Below are 21,816 nucleotides of genomic sequence, written 5' to 3'. Positions count from 1 at the left end.
TTCACTCATCTGCTTCTGTTTACAGAGCCAGGTGTCATCACCAATCTCACTGTCTCTGATAGAAGCACTTCATCGGTGTCTTTAACCTGGAATTCACAACAAGGCATTAATTCCTCCTATACAGTAGAGTGGCCTGGTGTAAACGGTTCTAACAAAGTTAAGGTTTCATACCCGTCTTACACAGTCACTAATCTGACTGCTGGAGTGAACTACACGTTCAGTGTCACTGCAGTTGCTGCAGATGGAGTAACTGCAGGAGCACCAACTCGGATCTCAGCATTCACAAGTAAGTCCTTTAGTGCAGGTAGTGTCCTTTTAACATATGTTGATTTTTGAAGTATGTAAATAATATATTTTCCTTTTTTGTTGTGCAAAACAAATGGATTTTAAATTCTGGTTCTGGTTTAGGAAAGTATACATAATCTCATTCCATGTTTAAAGGGGAATTCTACAGTTTTTTAAAAAATTCTATGTAATGAAATTGTTAAGACACGTTAAGACAAACAATGTCATTTGGAGTGATTGTGAGAATGAGAAATGCACCATTCAAGAGAAGTTTAGCCAGTCAGATTGTTCTGATAGGATCTAGACATCCAAAAAGTTTAATGTCTCTAAAGTTATTACATAAAATAATGGAGTATGCCACCTTATGACTGCCACATTTATTTACAGTAGTTTTACAATAACATCTTGGCCTAAAACACATGGTTCTAATTACATTCATGGTAGAGGGGTACATGCAATGTGTTGTAAGACAAAATACCCCCAAAAGTTTCAAATGTGCCCCTATTTTACCATCCTCAGAATAACCCAAGAGACTAAAAGACTCACTGGTGGTATTGTATAGTAAATAAAAAGGCTTTATTTGGGTTGTAGACATGGTGACCTGCATCAAGTACAATTCTCTAGAATGGCCCGTTTTACACCAAAATACCTTGAACAAATTTGTTTAAATGTCAACAATTGAATTATACAGAAAAAGTGAAAAATCAGTGGAACTCCCTTATAATGCCTCATAAGGTGTCAAAACAGCACTGGATTTGAGAGTAAACCTCCTTCATGTGTCTGCTTACAGAACCAGATGTTGTCAACAGTCTCAACGTTTCTGGCAAAGACACATCATTTGTGACTCTAACATGGAATTCACCACAAGGAAATAGTTCCTTCTTTAGTGTAGGGTGGATTGATGGCAATGTTTCTAAACAAGTTAACACTTCAAGTATGTCCTACACAGTCACTAATCTGACTGCTGGAGTGAACTACACATTCAGTGTCACTGCAGTTGCTGCAGATGGAGTAACTGCAGGAGCACCAACTCGGATCTCAGCATTCACAAGTAAGTGCTGCACTGCAGATCCTGGTGTCCCACCAACATTTTAAATGTTAATAAGGGTGAGGATGGGAATGATGGTTTAGTTTGTTTTGGTATACCAGACAAACTGAAATGCAGTTCTGGATCTGAATTGGGGAGGTACACCTATTCTCACACCTTGCACATCTTTGACATCTTTCACTCTTAATCTAACAATGTGCAAGTTGTTCAGGACAGGGTTTTTCCTAAGACTAGTCAACCCTCTTGGAGGCTAAATGCTAGCACAGTCATTTCAAGGACTGATTAATGTGTTAGAGGTCTTAATGTACTTTGCATCCACAAGTTAATCCTGCACTGCACATCTGTGTGTAAAATAAATCACATAGGAAACTGTAGGTAGACCTAATCTCATTCTAAACATAACATACACCATCTGCATGTTCTCAAAGCTATTCAAGCACGTGCTTGCATTTCACTCATCTACTTCTGTTTACAGAGCCAGGTGTCATCACCAATCTCATTGTCTCTGATAGAAGCACTTCATCGGTGTCTTTAACCTGGAATTCACAACAAGGCATTAATTCCTCCTATACAGTAGAGTGGCCTGGTGTAAACGGTTCTAACAAAGTTAACGTTTCATACCCGTCTTACACAGTCACTAATCTGACTGCTGGAGTGAACTACACGTTCAGTGTCACTGCAGTTGCTGCAGATGGAGTAACTGCAGGAGCACCAACTCAGATCTCAGCATTCACAAGTAAGTCCTTTAGTGCAGGTAATGTCCTTTTAACATATGTTGATTTTTGAAGTATGTAAATAATATATTTTCCTTTTTTGTTGTGCAAAAGATGCAATGCAGAAGACATGAAAAATCAACAGAATTCTCCAGTAATGTCCCTAATGTGTCAAAACAGCACATTGTGTGGGTTGAGTTTATAAGTAAAACCTCATGTGTTTGCTTACAGAACCAGACGTTGCCACCAATCTCACCATATCTGACAGAAACACAACATCCGTATCTCTCACCTGGAATTCACCACAAGGAAGCAGTTCCTCCTATATAGTTGAGTGGACTAATGGCAACATGTCTATCAATACCTCCATCATCAACACATCTTACACAGTCACTAATCTGACTGCTGGAGTGAACTACACATTCAGTGTCACTGCAGTTGCTGCAGATGGAGTAACTGCAGGAGCACCAACTCAGGTCTCAGCATTCACAAGTAAGTCCTGCAGTATAGGTACTGTAATGAAATTTACAACATTCTGTACATCTCGACAAGACCACAGTGTGACTGATGCGAAGCGCCGCTCACCTATAGCAGCCTGCTAATCCCAGCTAGCATTCACTATCACTGCACACATTCAGTAATTAGCTACAGTTACAAGTCCCTTCCTTTTAACATTGGCACTAAAGTAGTCTATTATCCAGGCTATTTTAAAGCTTTTAGAATGCTTTTCCCTGAGTTATACCTCACTATAATGCAGTAACTATTGTGCAACTCTGCATGGAGTAATTGTAGTGCTGCCATCTTTATTTTATTAACTCAGAACAGCTTTTAAGCATAAACTTTAAGCTTTTTAAGCAAAAGCATAAGTGCTTAGTAGCCTTGGGCTACTATGCCCATAATTATCCAATATTGCGATAATTTGCTGATAACATGGCAGTTATCATTATTTCCTTCTCTTTCATGTTCCATGTGATTTTTGTTTAGTTTTTCGTCTTTACAGTGTATAGTCACTCAAATCAATTCTTAGTATAACTCCTTAAAATCCCAGGATTATTACATACTAACACTCATTTTTCAGTAAATACAGAGACTTCATTGCAAACTGCTTGAGCTATTTTTAGGTTATAGAAGTGTGTGATGAAACTTTGGGACCACCACTGAACCCTTGCAATCTGAAAATAAATAACAGAAACTTTTTGATTGTGAAATTTTTATTAAATGATAATTTATTAAATAAATTATATGATTAAAGGTTATTACGGTGTTAAAAACGACCGCCTACGGTGCTGTTGACCAGCAGGGTGCCGGTGGAAATTGGACTACTGTAGGTCGAAGACCATCAAAGAGGAGAGGAGGAAGGCGGGTTAGAAGGCAGCGAGAGAGAGAAGGAAAGGCAGGAGTGTGGAGGTTAGAGTAGGGACTCTGAACATAGGGACAATGACTGGTAAAGGCAGAGAGCTTGCAGACATGATGGAGAGAAGGAAGGTAGATATTCTGTGTGTCCAGGAGACCAGATGGAAAGGAAGCAAGGCAGGGAACATTGGAGGTGGATTCAAACTGTTCTCTCATGGTGTAGAGAGGAAGAGAAATGGAGTAGGGATAATCCTAAAGGAACAGCTTGTGAAAAGTGTTCTGGATGTAAAGAGAGTGTCAGACAGGATCATGAGCCTGAAGTTGGAGGTTGATGGTGTAATTTTGAATGTGGTCAGTTCATATGCACCACAGGTTGGTTGTCAGTTAGAGGAGAAAGAGGAATTTTGGAGTAAGATGGATGAAGTGGTAGATGGCGTCCCTAGAGAGGAGAGATTAGTGATTGCTGCAGACTTCAATGGACATGTTGGTAAAGGGAACAGAGGGGATGAAGAGGTGCTGGGTATGTATGGTGTGAAAGATAGAAATGCAGAAGGTCAGATGGTTGTAGATTTTGCAAAGAGAATGGAAATGGCTGTGGTGAACACGTATTTTCAGAAGAGGGAAGAACACAGGGTGACATACAAGAGTGGAGGGAGGTGCACACAGGTGGATTATATCCTTAGCAGGAGATGCCACCTAAAGGAGATTGTAAAGTGGTACCAGGGGAAAGTGTAGCAAGGCAGCATAGGGTGGTTGTCTGTAGAATGAGATTAGAAACAAAGAAGAGGAAGAGAGTGAAGACAGAACCAAAGATTAGTTGGTGGAAGCTGAAGGAGGAGGATGGTTGCAGGCAGTTTAGGGAAAAATTGCAACAGGCCCTTGGGGGCAGTGAGGAGCTACCTGAGGACTGGAAACCAAGGCTAAGGTGGTGAGAGAAACTGGCAAGAATGTGTTGGGTGTTTCGTCTGGTCAGAGGAAAGAAGACAAGGAAAGTTGGTGGTGGAATGAGGAAGTCCAGGAGAGTATTCAGAAGAAGATGGCAGCTAAGAAAAAGTGGGATAACCAGAGAATGAAGGAAGTAGGCAGGAGTACTGTGAGGCTAGTCGCATAGCGAAAAGAATGGTGGCAAAGGCAAAGGCTCAGGCCTATGATGAGCTGTATGAGAGGTTGGACAGTAAAGAAGGAGTAAAGGACTTGTATCATTTGGCTAAACAGAGAGATAGAGCTGGAAAGGATGTACAGCAGGTTAGGCTGATAAAGGATAGAGAGGGAAATGTACTAGTGAGTGAACAGAGAGTGTTGAGTAGATGGAAGTACTTTGAAGAACTAATGAATGAGGAAAACGAGAGAGAGAGGAGGACAACGGGGGGAGAGATAGTGGATCAGGAAGTGCAGAGAATTAGTAAGGTGGAAGTGCGAGCAGCTTTAAAAAGGATGAAGAATGGAAAGGCAGTTGGTCCAGGTGACATACCTGTGGAGGTATGAAGATGTTTAGGAGAGAAGGCAGTGGACTTTTTAACCAGGTTGTTTAACAACTGGAGAGTGAAAGGATGCCTGATGAGTGGAGAAGTAGTGTACTGGTCCCCATTTTTAAGAACAAGGGTGATGTGCAGAGCTGCAGTAACAACAGAGGTATAAAGTTGATTAGCCAAACCATGAAGGTATGGGAAAGAGTTGTTGAAGCAAGGCAAGAGGTTCAGATCAGTGAGCAGCAGCTTGGTCTCATGCCCAGAAAGAGTACCACAGATGCAATTTTTGCATTGAGAGTGTAGGTCAGAAGGAGCTACATTGTGTCTTTGTGGATCTAGAGAAGGCATATGATTGGGTGCCAAGAGAGGAATTGTGGTACTGTATGAGGAAGTCAGGTGTAGCTGAAATGTATGTTAGGGTGGTGCAGGACATGTATGAGGATAGTGAGACAGTGGTGAGGTGTGCAGTTGGAGTGACAAATGGTTTCAAGGTGAAAGTAGGGTTACATCAGGGATCAGATTTGAGGCCCTTCTTGTTTGCAATGGTGATGGAAAGGTTGACAGATGAGGTCAGGCAAGAGGCTCCATGGACCATGATGTTTGCAGATGACATTGTAATCTGTGGTGAGTGTAGAGAGGAGGTGGAAGAGAAGAGAAAGAGGAATGGCGAGGTGGAAGTTTGCACTGGAGAGGAGAGGAATGAAGGTCAATAGAGACAAGACGGAATACATGTGTGTGAATGAGAGGGATGCAGGTGGAAAGGTGAAGATGCAAGGAGTAGAGGTCGTAAAGGTGGATGACTTCAAATATCTTGGGTCAACCATCCAGAGGAATGGACAGTGTAGAAAAGAGGTGAGGAAGAGGGTGCAGGCAGGATGGAGTGGGTGGAGACGGATGTCAGGGCTGATGTGTGACAGAAGGATAGCAGCAAGAGTGAAAGGGAAGGTTTACAAGACAGTAGTGTGTCTTGCTATGATGTATGGTTTGGAGACTGTGGCTCTGTCTAAAAGACAGGAGGCTGAGCTGGAGGTGGCGGAGATGAAGATGCTGAGATTTTCGTTGGGAGAGACAAGGATGGACAAGATTAGAAATGAGCAGATCAGAGGGACAGTGAAGGTGGAGCAGTTTGGAGATAAAGCCAGAGAGGCCAGGTTGAGATGGTTTGGACATGTGTTGAGGAGGAATAGTGGATATATTGGTCAAAGAATGTTGGAGATGGAGCTGCCGGGTAGAAGGAGAAGAGGCAGACCTCAGAGAAGGTTTATGGATGTAGTGAAGGTGGACATGGAGATGGTTGGTGTGAAAGTAGAGGAGGCAGTGGATAGGGCAAGATGGAGGCAGATGATCCGCTGTGGCGACCCCTAAAGGGAGCAGCCGAAAGAAGAAGAAGAATATGATTAAAGGTTATTATTCAAATTGAAATAACTGACCATAGTAAGACAAAAAGGTCATTTTTTTCTATTGAAGCTCATGGTCAGACGACTCTCAGGTAGATTTGATCAACTCATCACAGGCTTTTGCACAAACTAATACAGTCTATGCCAGCTCGAGTGCACACAATCATTAAAACGAAAGAGGGAAATATCAAATACTAGGAAATACTGAAATTTCTGTAAATATTTAAAAAGTCTCATTTCATCCAAATTGCTGTGCAGATAATATCATTTGTAAAAGAATGCAAAATAAAATCATGTTCATTAGTGGTCTCAGATTTTTTGAAACCTTGCATCTATTTGAGATTTATTCAAGGTTGTTGAACTTACTGAAGAAAACAGTACAATTCTGGTGACATACCTGTTTGTACAGGTAAAACATAATACAGAAATATTTGAAGAAATCCAGGTTTATAATTGTGCTTCTACTATGTCAGTTGTAATTTTGTGATGAATTGCCACTTACTTAGAACCAGAAGTTATAAGGAATCTGACTGTGACAGAAATCACAACAACCTTATTGTTTATCAACTGGACTGAACCAATAGGACAGAGATTTTTCTTTAAAGTACAGTGGACCAATGACAATGTAACATCTAATGCAATCACCAGCCAAATTTTCTTTAATATCACTGATCTTATTGCTGGAGTGAATTACTACATCGTAGTCTCTGCTGTAGCTGCAGATAATTCATCTGAAGGGAAGAGCCTGTAATTGTGGCCAAATTAATCTCTGAGCAGTGTTTACCTAATTTGCACATTTTTTACTCATAGAACCACACATTGTTCAGAATCTCACTGTCATTGGTGTAACAACCTCTTCGGTATTACTGAGCTGGATTAAGCCAGTGGGGGAAAGTTCCTATTACAGAGTCCAATATGACAGTTTGAATAAGACTCTGAATCAGACTACTCAAAATACCATGATCAACATCTCTGATCTGACTCCTGGAGTACAGTATATGTTCAGAGTTTTTGCAGTAGCTGCAGATAACAGCACTGAGGGGAGTTATGGATACATTTCTACTTACACAAGTAAGAAATAACAGAGAAATGTATAATATCAAGCACATGTAAATGTACCATCGGTTGTTTCTTTCATGTGAATTAACACATTTTCTGAACACATTGCTCATTATTTTGTAATCCCAGAACCAGAGGTTATAAGGAATCTGACTGTGACAGAAATCACAACAACCTCATTGTTTATCAGTTGGACTGAACCAATAGGACAGAGATTTTTCTTTAGAGTACAGTGGACCAAAGACTATGTAACTTCCAATGCAACTATCAGCCAAACTTTCTTTAATATCACTAATCTAATTGCTGGAGTAAATTATAATCTAAGTGTATCGGCTGTTGCTGGAGACAATTCAACTGAAGGCAAATCGTTTGGTCTTTTTTCAGTCTATACAAGTAAGTTCCACAGCCTGCAATTGTGTGAATATTTAATGTCAGGTTAATTTCTGTGCTTCGTATACCTAAGTCATGCTCTTTTTCACTCACAGAACCAGACACTGTTCAAAATCTCATTGTCGTTAATGTAACAACCTCTTCGGTATTACTGAGCTGGATTAAGCCAGTGGGGGAAAGTTCTTATTACAGAGTCCAATATGACAGTTTGGATAAGACTCTGAATCAGACTACTCAAAATACCATGATCAACATCTCTGATCTGACTCCTGGAGTACAGTATATGTTCAGAGTTTTTGCAGTATCTGCAGATAACAGCACTGAGGGGAGTTATGGATACATTTCTACTTACACAAGTAAGAAATAACAGAGAAATGTATAATATCAAGCACATGTAAATGTACCATCGGTTGTTTCTTTCATGTGAATTAACACATTTTCTGAACACATTGCTCATTATTTTGTAATCCCAGAACCAGAGGTTATAAGGAATCTGACTGTGACAGAAATCACAACAACCTCATTGTTTATCAGTTGGACTGAACCAATAGGACAGAGATTTTTCTTTAGAGTACAGTGGACCAATGACAATGTAACATCCAATGCAACTACCAGCCGAAATTTCTTTAATATCACTGATCTAATGGCTGGAGTGAATTACTACATCAAAGTCTCTGCTGTAGCTGCAGATAATTCATCTGAAGGGAATTTAATTAGGATTTCATCCTATACAAGTAAGTTTTAGAGCCTGTAATTGTGGCCGTGTTTGATGTTTAGATGAATCTCTGAGCAGTGTTTACCTAATTTGCACATTTTTTACTCATAGAACCACATATTGTTCAGAATCTCACTGTCATTGGTGTAACAACCTCTTCGGTATTACTGAGCTGGATTAAGCCAGTGGGGGAAAGTTCTTATTACAGAGTCCAATATGACAGTTTGAATAAGACTCTGAATCAGACTACTCAAAATACCATGATCAACATCTCTGATCTGACTCCTGGAGTACAGTATATGTTCAGAGTTTTTGCAGTAGCTGCAGATAACAGCACTGAGGGGAGTTATGGATACATTTCTACTTACACAAGTAAGAAATAACAGAGAAATGTATAATATCAAGCACATGTAAATGTACCATCGGTTGTTTCTTTCATGTGAATTAACACATTTTCTGAACACATTGCTCATTATTTTGTAATCCCAGAACCAGAGGTTATAAGGAATCTGACTGTGACAGAAATCACAACAACCTCATTGTTTATCAGTTGGACTGAACCAATAGGACAGAGATTTTTCTTTAGAGTACAGTGGACCAAAGACTATGTAACTTCCAATGCAACTATCAGCCAAACTTTCTTTAACATCACTAATCTAATTGCTGGAGTAAATTATAATCTAAGTGTATCGGCTGTTGCTGGAGATAATTCAACTGAAGGCAAATCGTTTGGTCTTTTTTCAGTCTATACAAGTAAGTTCCACAGCCTGCAATTGTGTGAATATTTAATGTCAGGTTAATTTCTGTGCTTCGTATACCTAAGTCATGCTCTTTTTCACTCACAGAACCAGACACTGTTCAAAATCTCATTGTCATTAATGTAACAACCTCTTCGGTATTATTGAGCTGGATTAAGCCAGTGGGGGAAAGTTCCTATTACAGAGTCCAATATGACAGTTTGAATAAGACTCTGAATCAGACTACTCAAAATACCATGATCAACATCTCTGATCTGACTCCTGGAGTACAGTATATGTTCAGAGTTTTTGCAGTAGCTGCAGATAACAGCACTGAGGGGACTTATGGATACATTTCTACTTACACAAGTAAGAAATAACAGAGAAATGTATAATATCAAGCACATGTAAATGTACCATCGGTTGTTTCTTTCATGTGAATTAACACATTTTCTGAACACATTGCTCATTATTTTGTAATCCCAGAACCAGAGGTTATAAGGAATCTGACTGTGTCAGAAATCACAACAACCTCATTGTTTATCAGTTGGACTGAACCAATAGGACAGAGATTTTTCTTTAGAGTACAGTGGACCAAAGACTATGTAACTTCCAATGCAACTATCAGCCAAACTTTCTTTAACATCACTAATCTAATTGCTGGAGTAAATTATAATCTAAGTGTATCGGCTGTTGCTGGAGATAATTCAACTGAAGGCAAATCGTTTGGTATTTTTTCAATCTATACAAGTAAGTTCCACAGCCTGCAATTGTGTGAATATTTAATGTCAGGTTAATTTCTGTGCTTCGTATACCTAAGTGATGCTCTTTTTCACTCACAGAACCAGACACTGTTCAAAATCTCATTGTCATTAATGTTACAACCTCTTCGGTATTACTGAGCTGGATTAAGCCAGTGGGGGAAAGTTCCTATTACAGAGTCCAATATGACAGTTTGAATAAGACTCTGAATCAGACTACTCAAAATACCATGATCAACATCTCTGATCTGACTCCTGGAGTACAGTATATGTTTAGAGTTTTTGCAGTAGCTGCAGATAACAGCACTGAGGGGAGTTATGGATACATTTCTACTTACACAAGTAAGAAATAACAGAGAAATGTATAATATCAAGCACATGTAAATGTACCATCGGTTGTTTCTTTCATGTGAATTAACACATTTTCTGAACACATTGCTCATTATTTTGTAATCCCAGAACCAGAGGTTATAAGGAATCTGACTGTGACAGAAATCACAACAACCTCATTGTTTATCAGTTGGACTGAACCAATAGGACAGAGATTTTTCTTTAAAGTACAGTGGACCAATGACAATGTAACATCCAATGCAACTACCAGCCGAAATTTCTTTAATATCACTGATCTAATGGCTGGAGTGAATTACTACATCATAGTCTCTGCTGTAGCTGCAGATAATTCATCTGAAGGGAATTTAAGTAGGATTTCATCCTATACAAGTAAGTTTTAGAGCCTGTAATTGTGGCCGTGTTTGATGTTTAGATGAATCTCTGAGCAGTGTTTACCTAATTTGCACATTTTTTACTCATAGAACCACATATTGTTCAGAATCTCACTGTCATTGGTGTAACAACCTCTTCGGTATTACTGAGCTGGATTAAGCCAGTGGGGGAAAGTTCCTATTACAGAGTCCAATATGACAGTTTGAATAAGACTCTGAATCAGACTACTCAAAATACCATGATCAACATCTCTGATCTGACTCCTGGAGTACAGTACATGTTCAGAGTTTTTGCAGTATCTGCAGATAACAGCACTGAGGGGAGTTATGGATACATTTCTACTTACACAAGTAAGAAATAACAGAGAAATGTATAATATCAAGCACATGTAAATGTACCATCGGTTGTTTCTTTCATGTGAATTAACACATTTTCTGAACACATTGCTCATTATTTTGTAATCCCAGAACCAGAGGTTATAAGGAATCTGACTGTGACAGAAATCACAACAACCTCATTGTTTATCAGTTGGACTGAACCAATAGGACAGAGATTTTTCTTTAGAGTACAGTGGACCAAAGACTATGTAACTTCCAATGCAACTATCAGCCAAACTTTCTTTAATATCACTAATCTAATTGCTGGAGTAAATTATAATCTAAGTGTATCGGCTGTTGCTGGAGACAATTCAACTGAAGGCAAATCGTTTGGTCTTTTTTCAGTCTATACAAGTAAGTTCCACAGCCTGCAATTGTGTGAATATTTAATGTCAGGTTAATTTCTGTGCTTCGTATACCTAAGTCATGCTCTTTTTCACTCACAGAACCAGACACTGTTCAAAATCTCATTGTCGTTAATGTAACAACCTCTTCGGTATTACTGAGCTGGATTAAGCCAGTGGGGGAAAGTTCCTATTACAGAGTCCAATGTGACAGTTTGAATAAGACTCTGAATCAGACTACTCAAAATACCATGATCAACATCTCTGATCTGACTCCTGGAGTGCAGTATATGTTCAGAGTTTTTGCAGTAGCTGCAGATAACAGCACTGAGGGGAGTTATGGATACATTTCTACTTACACAAGTAAGAAATAACAGAGAAATGTATAATATCAAGCACATGTAAATGTACCATCGGTTGTTTCTTTCATGTGAATTAACACATTTTCTGAACACATTGCTCATTATTTTGTAATCCCAGAACCAGAGGTTATAATGAATCTGACTGTGACAGAAATCACAACAACCTCATTGTTTATCAATTGGACTGAACCAGTAGGACAGAGATCTTTCTTTAAAGTACAGTGGACCAATGACAATGTAACATCCAATGCAACTACCAGCCGAAATTTCTTTAATATCACTGATCTAATGGCTGGAGTGAATTACTACATCAAAGTCTCTGCTGTAGCTGCAGATAATTCATCTGAAGGGAATTTAATTAGGATTTCATCCTATACAAGTAAGTTTTAGAGCCTGTAATTGTGGCCGTGTTTGATGTTTAGATGAATCTCTGAGCAGTGTTTACCTAATTTGCACACTTTTTACTCACAGAACCAGACACTGTTCAAAATCTCACAGTCGTTAATGTTACAACCTCTTCGGTATTACTGAGCTGGATTAAGCCAGTGGGGGCAAGTTCCTATTACAGAGTCCAATATGACAGTTTGAATAAGACTCTGAATCAGACTACTCAAAATCCCATGATCAACATCTCTGATCTGACTCCTGGAGTGCAGTATATGTTCAGAGTTTTTGCAGTAGCTGCAGATAACAGCACTGAGGGGAGTTATGGATACATTGCTACTTACACAAGTAAGAATAAATGGGAAATGTTTCATATAAAGCATGTGCACTTTTAAATTCTGCTGTTTCCTCATGTGAACTCTAATAATTGTCTGAAACTGCTGCTGCTTACTTTGTACACACAGAACCAGAGGTTATAAGGAATCTGACTGTGACAGAAATCACAACAACCTCATTGTTTATCAGTTGGACTGAACCAATAGGACAGAGATTTTTCTTTAGAGTACAGTGGACCAAAAACTATGTAACTTCCAATGCAACTATCAGCCAAACTTTCTTTAACATCACTAATCTAATTGCTGGAGTAAATTATAATCTAAGTGTATCGGCTGTTGCTGGAGACAATTCAACTGAAGGCAAATCGTTTGGTCTTTTTTCAGTCTATACAAGTAAGTTCCACAGCCTGCAATTGTGTGAATATTTAATGTCAGGTTAATTTCTGTGCTTCGTATACCTAAGTCATGCTCTTTTTCATTCACAGAACCAGACACTGTTCAAAATCTCATTGTCATTAATGTAACTACCTCTTCGGTATTACTGAGCTGGATTAAGCCAGTGGGGGAAAGTTCTTATTACAGAGTCCAATATGACAGTTTGAATAAGACTCTGAATCAGACTACTCAAAATACCATGATCAACATCTCTGATCTGACTCCTGGAGTACAGTATATGTTCAGAGTTTTTGCAGTAGCTGCAGATAACAGCACAGAGGGGAGTTTTGGATACATTTCTATTTACACAAGTAAGACATAAATAAGAACATCTTAATATGAACCACATGCAAATGTACCTTCAGCTGTTTCTTTGATTAGTTGGTGTTTCGCAGTCTGTACAAGTAAGTTTTAGAGCCTGTAATTGTGGCCATGTTTGATGTTTAGATGAATCTCTGAGCAGTGTTTACCTAATTTGCACATTTTTTACTCATAGAACCACACATTGTTCAGAATCTCACTGTCATTGGTGTAACAACCTCTTCGGTATTACTGAGCTGGATTAAGCCAGTGGGGGAAAGTTCCTATTACAGAGTCCAATATGACAGTTTGAATAAGACTCTGAATCAGACTACTCAAAATACCATGATCAACATCTCTGATCTGACTCCTGGAGTACAGTATATGTTCAGAGTTTTTGCAGTATCTGCAGATAACAGCACTGAGGGGAGTTATGGATACATTTCTACTTACACAAGTAAGAAATAACAGAGAAATGTATAATATCAAGCACATGTAAATGTACCATCGGTTGTTTCTTTCATGTGAATTAACACATTTTCTGAACCCATTATTTTGTAATCCCAGAACCAGAGGTTATAAGGAATCAGACTGTGACAGAAATCACAACAACCTCATTGTTTATCAATTGGACTGAACCAGTAGGACAGAGATCTTTCTTTAAAGTACAGTGGACCAATGACAATGTAACATCCAATGCAGCTACCAGACAAAATTTCTTTAATATCACTGATCTAATGGCTGGAGTGAATTACTACATCATAGTCTCTGCTGTAGCTGCAGATAATTCATCTGAAGGAAATCTAAGTAGGATTTCATCCTATACAAGTAAGTTTTAGAGCCTGTAATTGTGGCCATGTTTGATGTTTAAATGAATCTCTGAGCAGTGTTTACCTAATTTGCACATTTTTCACTCATAGAACCACACATTGTTCAGAACCTCACTGTCACTGGTGTAACAACCTCTTCGGTATTACTGAGCTGGATTAAGCCAGTGGGGGAAAGTTCCTATTACAGAGTCCAATGTGACAGTTTGAATAAGACTCTGAATCAGACTACTCAAAATACCATGATCAACATCTCTGATCTGACTCCTGGAGTGCAGTATATGTTCAGAGTTTTTGCAGTAGCTGCAGATAACAGCACTGAGGGGAGTTATGGATACATTGCTACTTACACAAGTAAGAAATAAATGGGAAATGTTTCATATAAAGCACATGTAGTTTAAAATTTAGCTGTTTCCTCATTGTCTAGTAATTATCTGAAACTACTTCTGCTTACTTTTTACTCACAGAACCAGAAGTTATAAGGAATCTGACTGTGACAGAAATCACAACAACCTCATTGTTAATCAGTTGGACTGAACCAATAGGACAGAGATCTTTCTTTAAAGTACAGTGGACCAATTACAATGTAACTTCCAATACAACCACCAGTCAAACTTTCTTTAACATCACTAATCTTATTCCTGGAGGATATTACTACATCAGAGTATCTGCTGTAGCAGCAGATAATAAAACTGAAGGTGAAGTGATCACTTGTTCACCATACACAAGTAAGTTGAGTAATCTTCAATGGACCATTGGTATGAATGAATCAATTATGAATTCATGAATTAAAGGGATTCATAGTATTTTGCATCATCTTTTTGTTCTTTGTTTAAAGGAATGTGTTTTGTTTAGAATTATTCCTTGTGTGTTTTTCCAGTCCTTGTGGGCTACCTTGTCTCACAGAGCTCACAAATCTCACTGCCATGAAGATAATAAGAGCGTCAGAGACAAAGATGCACCAATACTGATACCGTACCTGATCTTTAAATACATGCCGATAGAGAGTAGTAATACCAATACTAACTTTATCTAATGGAACTAACATACAAGTCCTCATATTTATACTATTACATATTAAAAATATTTTATTTTGGTAAAATCTATGTTCCATGTCACAAATAAAACATACTTAGCTTGACTAGTTGGATTGCATATATAATTTATTTATATAGCTGTATTTAGTATTTACTATTATATAATTCATAATAAGAATCACATTTAACAACTTAATTGTAAATGTCGTGGAGGTGCACTGCCAGCAAGGCCAGTGAACACACAAACCTGACTAGCAGACTGCTATGTTAAATCAAGGCTATTATGCTTTTCCTTCTGCTCCCTCAAAACATTAACTAAAGCTGTAAGTGAAACACAGCAGCAGATGAGTGATTACTGAAAGTAGACTGGCTGAGCCAGCCAGGTAAGCAGCTCCCGTTAGCGTGTTTTTACATAAAATACTGCTCTTGTAAGCCCACACTGACATGTTGTTTGGTTTACTGGCAGTGAGTTGTGTACATCACGTATTGCTTTGTAGTGTTGATCATAGCTATCAATATCCCTGTCACAGATATTGCGTTTAAGTGCCAGTATTGGTGCAGATATCGATACAGTATCAGTATTGGTGCAACACTAATCAGAAGCGAGACCTTTCTTTAGTGTACTTTGGACTAATCGCAGTTTGCTTTTTAGTGATCCAACTAAAGTTATTTTCTTTAACTTCACTGAACCTATTCTTGAAGCAGTCTGCTGTTGTTGCAGATAATATGACAGAAGTTACATCAGATGGTTTTTCAAACTATACAAGTGATTATTTGAAGATTCTGTATAAATTAGCCAGAAAATGAATGACTAATAGGTCTTTTTTCAGTCTTTTTTATATCCTTACATGTTTTTCCATGTGCCTTCTCTTCCCACAGTACCAGAAATCATCAGAAATCTCACTGCCTTCCAAATTTCCACAACAAATGTATCTCTGAACTGGACTGCACCAACAGGAAAGAGTGCATTCTTTAGAGTGCTATGGCAGTATGGCAGTGTAATCTTCAATAAAACAACTAAATTAACATCCTCTGACATCACCGATCTTACTCCTGGAGTCAGTTACACATTTAAAGTCTCTGCTATTGCTGATGATAATTTTACGGAAGGAGGCATAGCTAGCCTTTCCACGTGTACAGGTAAGTCTTGCTTAAATTTTGAGTGATTTCTCTATTCACACAGTTTAGCAGTGTTCTGATGTGCAGTGGGTAGTGCTGTCATCTCAGAGCAATTCCCCGGCTGGGCGACCAGGGTTTCTGTGTGGAGTTTGCATGTTCTCCCCATGTCTGCGTGAGTTTCCTCCCACAGTGTAAAGGCATGCAGTCAGGTGAATAGGAGGTTAGGCTTAACCTAGGGTTAACCCTAGTGTGTGAACACATACATGTCTGTATGTCTACTTTGTGATGGCCTGGATCCAAGAGGATAAGCAGCTTAAATAAAGTGGGTGTGTTATAATACTCCACGCTACCTCATTAATAAAATGTTTTATGAGCGAACAAAGTATCTTATATTCAAATTTCCCTCCTTTCTAAAGTGGCCTTGCTCTGCTGCCAGACATGACTAACTTAGACAATGGCTGGATGTTTTATATGGATTATTCAGTGTTACTGTTTGTTTAATTGTCCTTATTGAATGCTTAAGATGGACCTAAGATAAATTCTGGTATCTAGGCTGGAAAGGTGTTTTACATCAGTTCAACAGTCAGCTAACAATTTGTGAATTCACTAAGTAATAACTCTTATGTAAATAAGTTGAGAGCATATGTTGGTGCACTGTGTTTACTTGATTTGTGTTAGTATTTAACCAACTATGCAGAAACAAATGACACTCTAAAAACACTTAAAAGCAAATAATGGTGATATCTGAGCACTTCTAATGTCTTTTGTTGTCTATTGTCTATTCTTCCTGACTAAAGCAGTGTTCACACTATTGTGGCAAAATTGTTTCAGCCATTTACTTTTATTGGTTGTTTCCTCCTACATGGTCCTTTGACTCTGTGCTGACCTCGAAATGCACAGCCAATAACTAAAGGCTTTTTTGGCATTCTGCCTCTAAAGAAACTTACATATAAAACATGTAGTCTGTATTTCAGGTTTTCTTGATTTATAACTTGACGCAGGCACCAAGAAGGTTTCAGAACACTCAAATGTCTCCCACAGGCTTCCATAGGGCAAAGAGCTGCATCAGAGCTTGGGTTAGAAGTGATGTACAAAAAAAAAAAAAAAAGACTGCCCTGCGATGGACTGGCGACCTGTCCAGGGTGTATCCTGCCTTTCGCCTAATGACAGCTGGGATAGGTTCCAGCACTCCAGAAGGAGTCTTACAATTAGATGGGAAAAGCATGGCTTTTAAATAATATTGTCCCACTCAGTTAGCTGTGTATTCAAGTGTTTCTAAAAGCAATCTTTCTATGCCATACAGAAGCCTATGGAGTGTAATTGTTTGTTATTTCAGGGCATTGGTGGGAAACTGAGAGTCCAGTTTTCTGATTTCTCAGCTCTGATATAAGAAAAAATGGCAATTAACTACTGAGCTGAAGTGTGAGCAGTAAATTCACCAAACCTCCAGGGCTGCTGTACAAGTACCCGTCTTGTTTTATAAACCCTTGTACTTTTTCGTAGAAATAATACATGGACGGCTAAATGTGCTTGGAAAGAATGTGCTATGCCTCTCCCTGTCAGTTTGGGGCTATATTTGTGCCATGGATGTGTTACAAAAAATCCTGGGGAGGATTTTTTTCTCTGGCGCTAAATTACTCACCTCTGGTTAAATGTCTGTCCTTATTCATTAATGTTGTGGCACTTTTACATGTGTAGTAATTACCGTATTTGTTCCCCTCAAGATGCAAGCCCGGTTTTTACCTACAAGTGTGAAGGACCAAATCGTACAGATGCTTTGCTGAACATAAAATGGAAGAAACCCAACGGCTCCAACCAGGGATTCAACCTTAGCAGTGGCACCTATATCAGCAAAACAATAACCTGCGATCTTGAATGTAATCACACCATCTCTAATCTTCAATATGGCATCCCTTACAATGTGACTATTACAACTGTTGGATGTGGTCAGAGTGGCACACTGAGTTTTGTTTGCACAACAGGATTCACAGGTATGTGATTTAACCCCTCTACTGCACTGTGTTGCCTGTGGGCAACAAAGCCATCCTTCTTACTTTCCATGAATTAATAACAATGAAAGGATTCATAATGAGGAGTTTGAATAAAAAGCTTTTATTTGGCGACCCAGTTTCCTGATGGGCGTTTTAAAACCTCAGTGCGTCATGATGCAATGAATGCATAACAAAATTTCGTCATCAGACAATTTCTCCTAGAAAGGAATTTTTCATCCCCCCAAATATATGATCTGTGATTTTTTTTCATCCAATATCATATAAATGATTATTGTTATGATAAAGTGCTTAAATATGCATGATACCTGCAACACTGTGAGATTGTGGAGTGCCATATGGCAAGTGTAAGTGACCAGTGTAAGATTTGTCACTTTTTAAATTGATTTTATGTTTTTGTTTTGTCATGGCATACTGTCGTCGTATGCCGGTTTCATGGTAGAAATTAATCAAATTCACTTTTATTCTTTGTTATTTCAGATCCACCAGTTCGAACCAACCCGGCAGACTTGGGGATAAAGCTGAGTTCAGATCAGAAAGGAACATTTGTTCAGTTCGGTGACAGTCTTCTGAATAGCACAAATGGAGACATTACAGCCTATGGTGTTCTACTGTCAACTAATTTCAATAGTAGGGTTTTTCCCGTTCTTTTTCAGTTGGTGTGAAGTGCTTATATTGTTGACATTACAAGTATTTCTGGGATGTTATTTCAGGTAACTCCAGCGCCGCAGACCTGAAATATACCTATGACGATTGGAAACAAAAGACGAGCCAGACCTATCTCACAGTTTTGAAACTCAATGCAAAAAGAGTTACCAGGAGTGAAACGATTCAGATTGAGATCGGAACTAATGAATTTGCCAATGGAACGAATTACAAAAATGCACCTCTGGTGCCTAATCAGTACAGGTAAGGCAGTAAACAGTTTGGAAGGTTTGAAAAAGATAAGCTAATTTGAGTTCATTTCCAGGATTTAAAAAGGGGGATCTGTGCATTTTAGAAACTGGCTGAAAGATTCTGACATGTAAAGCTAATCAAAAATACAATAAAACTAAAAAGAAACACTAATGATTGCTAAAATGTATATAACCAGTGAAAAATAATTTAACAGACTAAATGAAAAATACACAAATACTCAGTAGCATTTACTATTTTCATAAAATACTATTGTTGATTTTTTTTCTCTTTGCAGGGTGGCAGTTGTTGTCTTCACGTACTTGTACATCAGCGACGGGATTGTAGACACCTCCCTGTCTTTTTTCAGCATAACACCATTTGCCCCTGACACCATAAATATATATAACCGTAAATCATGTTTTAGAATCCTTATTATGTAGTCAGAGCTCACTTTCTCAGAAGCAGCACTGCATGAAAGTTATTTGTAAACAGCTGAAAAAGTATAATTTTGTAAACACTGTCAAACGATAAAGATGTTCTTAAGAATTCAGTGCTTCAGGGAAAATGAGTAAATAGTTTTTAAGAGATTCTGTGGTGTTTTGACAAATCACTCACTTTTCATTCTGACCTTTATAGCTTTGAACACAGTTGGCATTGTTTTGGGGGTTCTGTTCTTCATCATCATCATCCTTATCATCGTCATCATTGTCTTCATCAAACTGAAGAGGTGAGCAGTCATGTGAATCCTTCAGCTGAAAGCATACACACCCACACATATGGCAGTGACTGAGACCTGCAGCACTGTGCAAGGGTTTTAGGCGCCTGGAACATTAGATTTAAAAAGCTATTTATCTGGGCAGTAAGCATTTATTTTTACAATATATTAGAATAAATCCAAATTAATACAAATAATACTGATTTCATGTATGTTCATGTTTTTGATTAACCATGTCCAAACCTCTCCTCATGGCAGCCCAGTGCTGTTTGAAGTTATTGTCCAACACCTGGTTTGACTCAATCACTACTTCATTAAATTAGTTCAGGTGTGCTGCAGATAGAATTCATTAAATCTGTACAAAATCTGGAACCAAAGCCCTGTCCTGCTAGCCAGCTGAAAAGGTCAAACACAAGAAATAAGGACTATGTTCTACTGGATTATAGGGCCTTTGTCTTGGAAAAAAACATCTAACTTACTTTTTTAAGCAAAGGAGTTTTATGTAGTACATAAAGATTGTTAAGTTTCAAAACGTACTGGTCACTCCCCAGTACATGCAGCTCAATACTGTATTTAAGCAATAGAACACGAGAGGGAGTGTGTTATCGTGAAATAATAGTATTTTAATAATTATAGTGATAACACACGACCTTGAGTGTTCTATTGCTTTTATACAACTAAATAATTAAAGTAAGAAATTAATCAATTTGAACGTGAACTTGTCATTTAATGTGTTTTAATGTCAGCAAGTCCTTCCGTCAAATTATAGCTGCTTAATGAGCAGCTTGTTCCTACGTCAACAAGCCCCACTCACTCGCTGCACAACCAGCAGTTCGCTCTCTAGCTCCTTACACTAAACTCCCAAACTGTCACCACCACTGAGTAGCTTTTTTTGCCTTTTATTGCGGCAGTTTTATGGCTCAGTCAAGCCTCAGTGAAGATGAGACTACACATTTGGCGAATGGTATTGGGTTCATTTCTGGCTAATTAAGTTAATTCTCCGCCAAGTAAGAAGTAAAAACGTTCAGAAAACAGCCTATTTACATACGTACACCTATTCAGCCTAAAGCAGTTTAGTTCCTCCAGTTCACACTGAAGGAGTGTTTCAATCCAGTCTGTTTTTTTTTAATGAAGAATAGACCATCCAGTCACAACAAAGGTCATTTACATATAGCACTCCTAAAGACACAGTGACTAAAACAGCGTGTTTAATTCTAAGGGATAGAGTACGATGAAAAGGTACTGTAAAAATAATTTAATTTAATGTACACAAAGCCACACAAACATTACAAATGTCCCTCAAGGAAAAAAGATAATATGCAAGACAAATATGTCTTAAATAAGTCATAAGGTTGTTTTTGCAACCTTATGACATAACTTTCAAATTTCTCCTAGAAACAATTTTTTAATGGTTTGATCTCCAGATACATCATCTTATAACATGCACAGGTCAAGCAACAGACCTGAGGTCAAGCAATGCTATCTCCTTTCTTAGGTATGACAAGGTCCTAAATATATTATTTAATTACATAGATCATTGATTAGTTCTGTCTCAGTTGGTGCCATCACAAAGAGTGTGATTTTGCTCTGCAGGCTTGTTAAGTAAGTCACAGAATTTCATAGTGACAGATACATTTTCTCAGTTAAGTTCAGTTCAGTGCCAATTTTAACTGAAAGCTTTTACAACTCTCTCACTTTCTTCTTGATCACTAACCTTCAGCAGATCTGCTCCTTCAGTCCTGTTAGTCGCTATCAGCTTCTGTCCCTCCTCCTGTGTTAACATATTTTTTTTTATTAAACTCATATTCACAAGATTTTTGATTTAACAGCTAATAATCTTATTTCAACTGGTAAAAGTCAATCAGGTGGCCTTCAACAGAGCCACCTTCATTTCCAGCAATATTCTGAGGAATTGAGGGATCTAAAATTGCATTAGTATCAACTCTGAGTGATCCTTTCACTGACATTAACTTACTGTAAACAACTCTTTATAACAAATAGAGGTGTCATGGTTTCCAAATACTG

At 38.3% G+C, this 21,816-nt stretch overlaps 1 protein-coding gene across 18 annotated transcripts in view; it reads left to right on the top strand.

Moving 5' to 3' along the window:
• The window catches only part of LOC108439259 (receptor-type tyrosine-protein phosphatase eta-like), a 57,409-nt gene that overhangs the window by 25,691 nt on the left and 9,902 nt on the right, over positions 1-21,816 (top strand). For 7 of the 18 annotated variants that reach the window (XM_037542546.1, XM_037542544.1, XM_037542545.1 and 4 more), the window contains 31 exons: positions 26-286; positions 1,076-1,336; positions 1,809-2,069; positions 2,278-2,538; positions 7,076-7,336; positions 7,454-7,717; positions 7,810-8,070; positions 8,188-8,448; positions 8,541-8,801; positions 8,919-9,182; positions 9,275-9,535; positions 9,653-9,916; positions 10,009-10,269; positions 10,387-10,647; positions 10,740-11,000; positions 11,118-11,381; positions 11,474-11,734; positions 11,852-12,112; positions 12,205-12,465; positions 12,582-12,845; positions 12,938-13,198; positions 13,384-13,644; positions 13,755-14,015; positions 14,108-14,368; positions 14,482-14,742; positions 15,931-16,191; positions 17,895-18,161; positions 18,660-18,809; positions 18,893-19,088; positions 19,372-19,484; positions 19,713-19,803. In XM_037542546.1, the coding sequence (XP_037398443.1) occupies positions 26-286; positions 1,076-1,336; positions 1,809-2,069; positions 2,278-2,538; positions 7,076-7,336; positions 7,454-7,717; positions 7,810-8,070; positions 8,188-8,448; positions 8,541-8,801; positions 8,919-9,182; positions 9,275-9,535; positions 9,653-9,916; positions 10,009-10,269; positions 10,387-10,647; positions 10,740-11,000; positions 11,118-11,381; positions 11,474-11,734; positions 11,852-12,112; positions 12,205-12,465; positions 12,582-12,845; positions 12,938-13,198; positions 13,384-13,644; positions 13,755-14,015; positions 14,108-14,368; positions 14,482-14,742; positions 15,931-16,191; positions 17,895-18,161; positions 18,660-18,809; positions 18,893-19,088; positions 19,372-19,484; positions 19,713-19,803 (7,618 nt within the window). The remainder of the gene's footprint in view (positions 1-25; positions 287-1,075; positions 1,337-1,808; positions 2,070-2,277; positions 2,539-7,075; positions 7,337-7,453; positions 7,718-7,809; positions 8,071-8,187; positions 8,449-8,540; positions 8,802-8,918; positions 9,183-9,274; positions 9,536-9,652; positions 9,917-10,008; positions 10,270-10,386; positions 10,648-10,739; positions 11,001-11,117; positions 11,382-11,473; positions 11,735-11,851; positions 12,113-12,204; positions 12,466-12,581; positions 12,846-12,937; positions 13,199-13,383; positions 13,645-13,754; positions 14,016-14,107; positions 14,369-14,481; positions 14,743-15,930; positions 16,192-17,894; positions 18,162-18,659; positions 18,810-18,892; positions 19,089-19,371; positions 19,485-19,712; positions 19,804-21,816) is intronic. The other 11 variants (XM_037542549.1, XM_037542548.1, XM_037542542.1 and 8 more) reach the window with 11 other exon arrangements.

Source organism: Pygocentrus nattereri, chromosome 11 (genome assembly GCF_015220715.1).
Source record: "Pygocentrus nattereri isolate fPygNat1 chromosome 11, fPygNat1.pri, whole genome shotgun sequence".
NCBI classification, from domain to species: domain Eukaryota; kingdom Metazoa; phylum Chordata; class Actinopteri; order Characiformes; family Serrasalmidae; genus Pygocentrus; species Pygocentrus nattereri.
The sequence above is the reverse complement of the archived record's forward strand: the minus strand, read 5'-3'. Positions and strand labels throughout refer to the sequence as shown.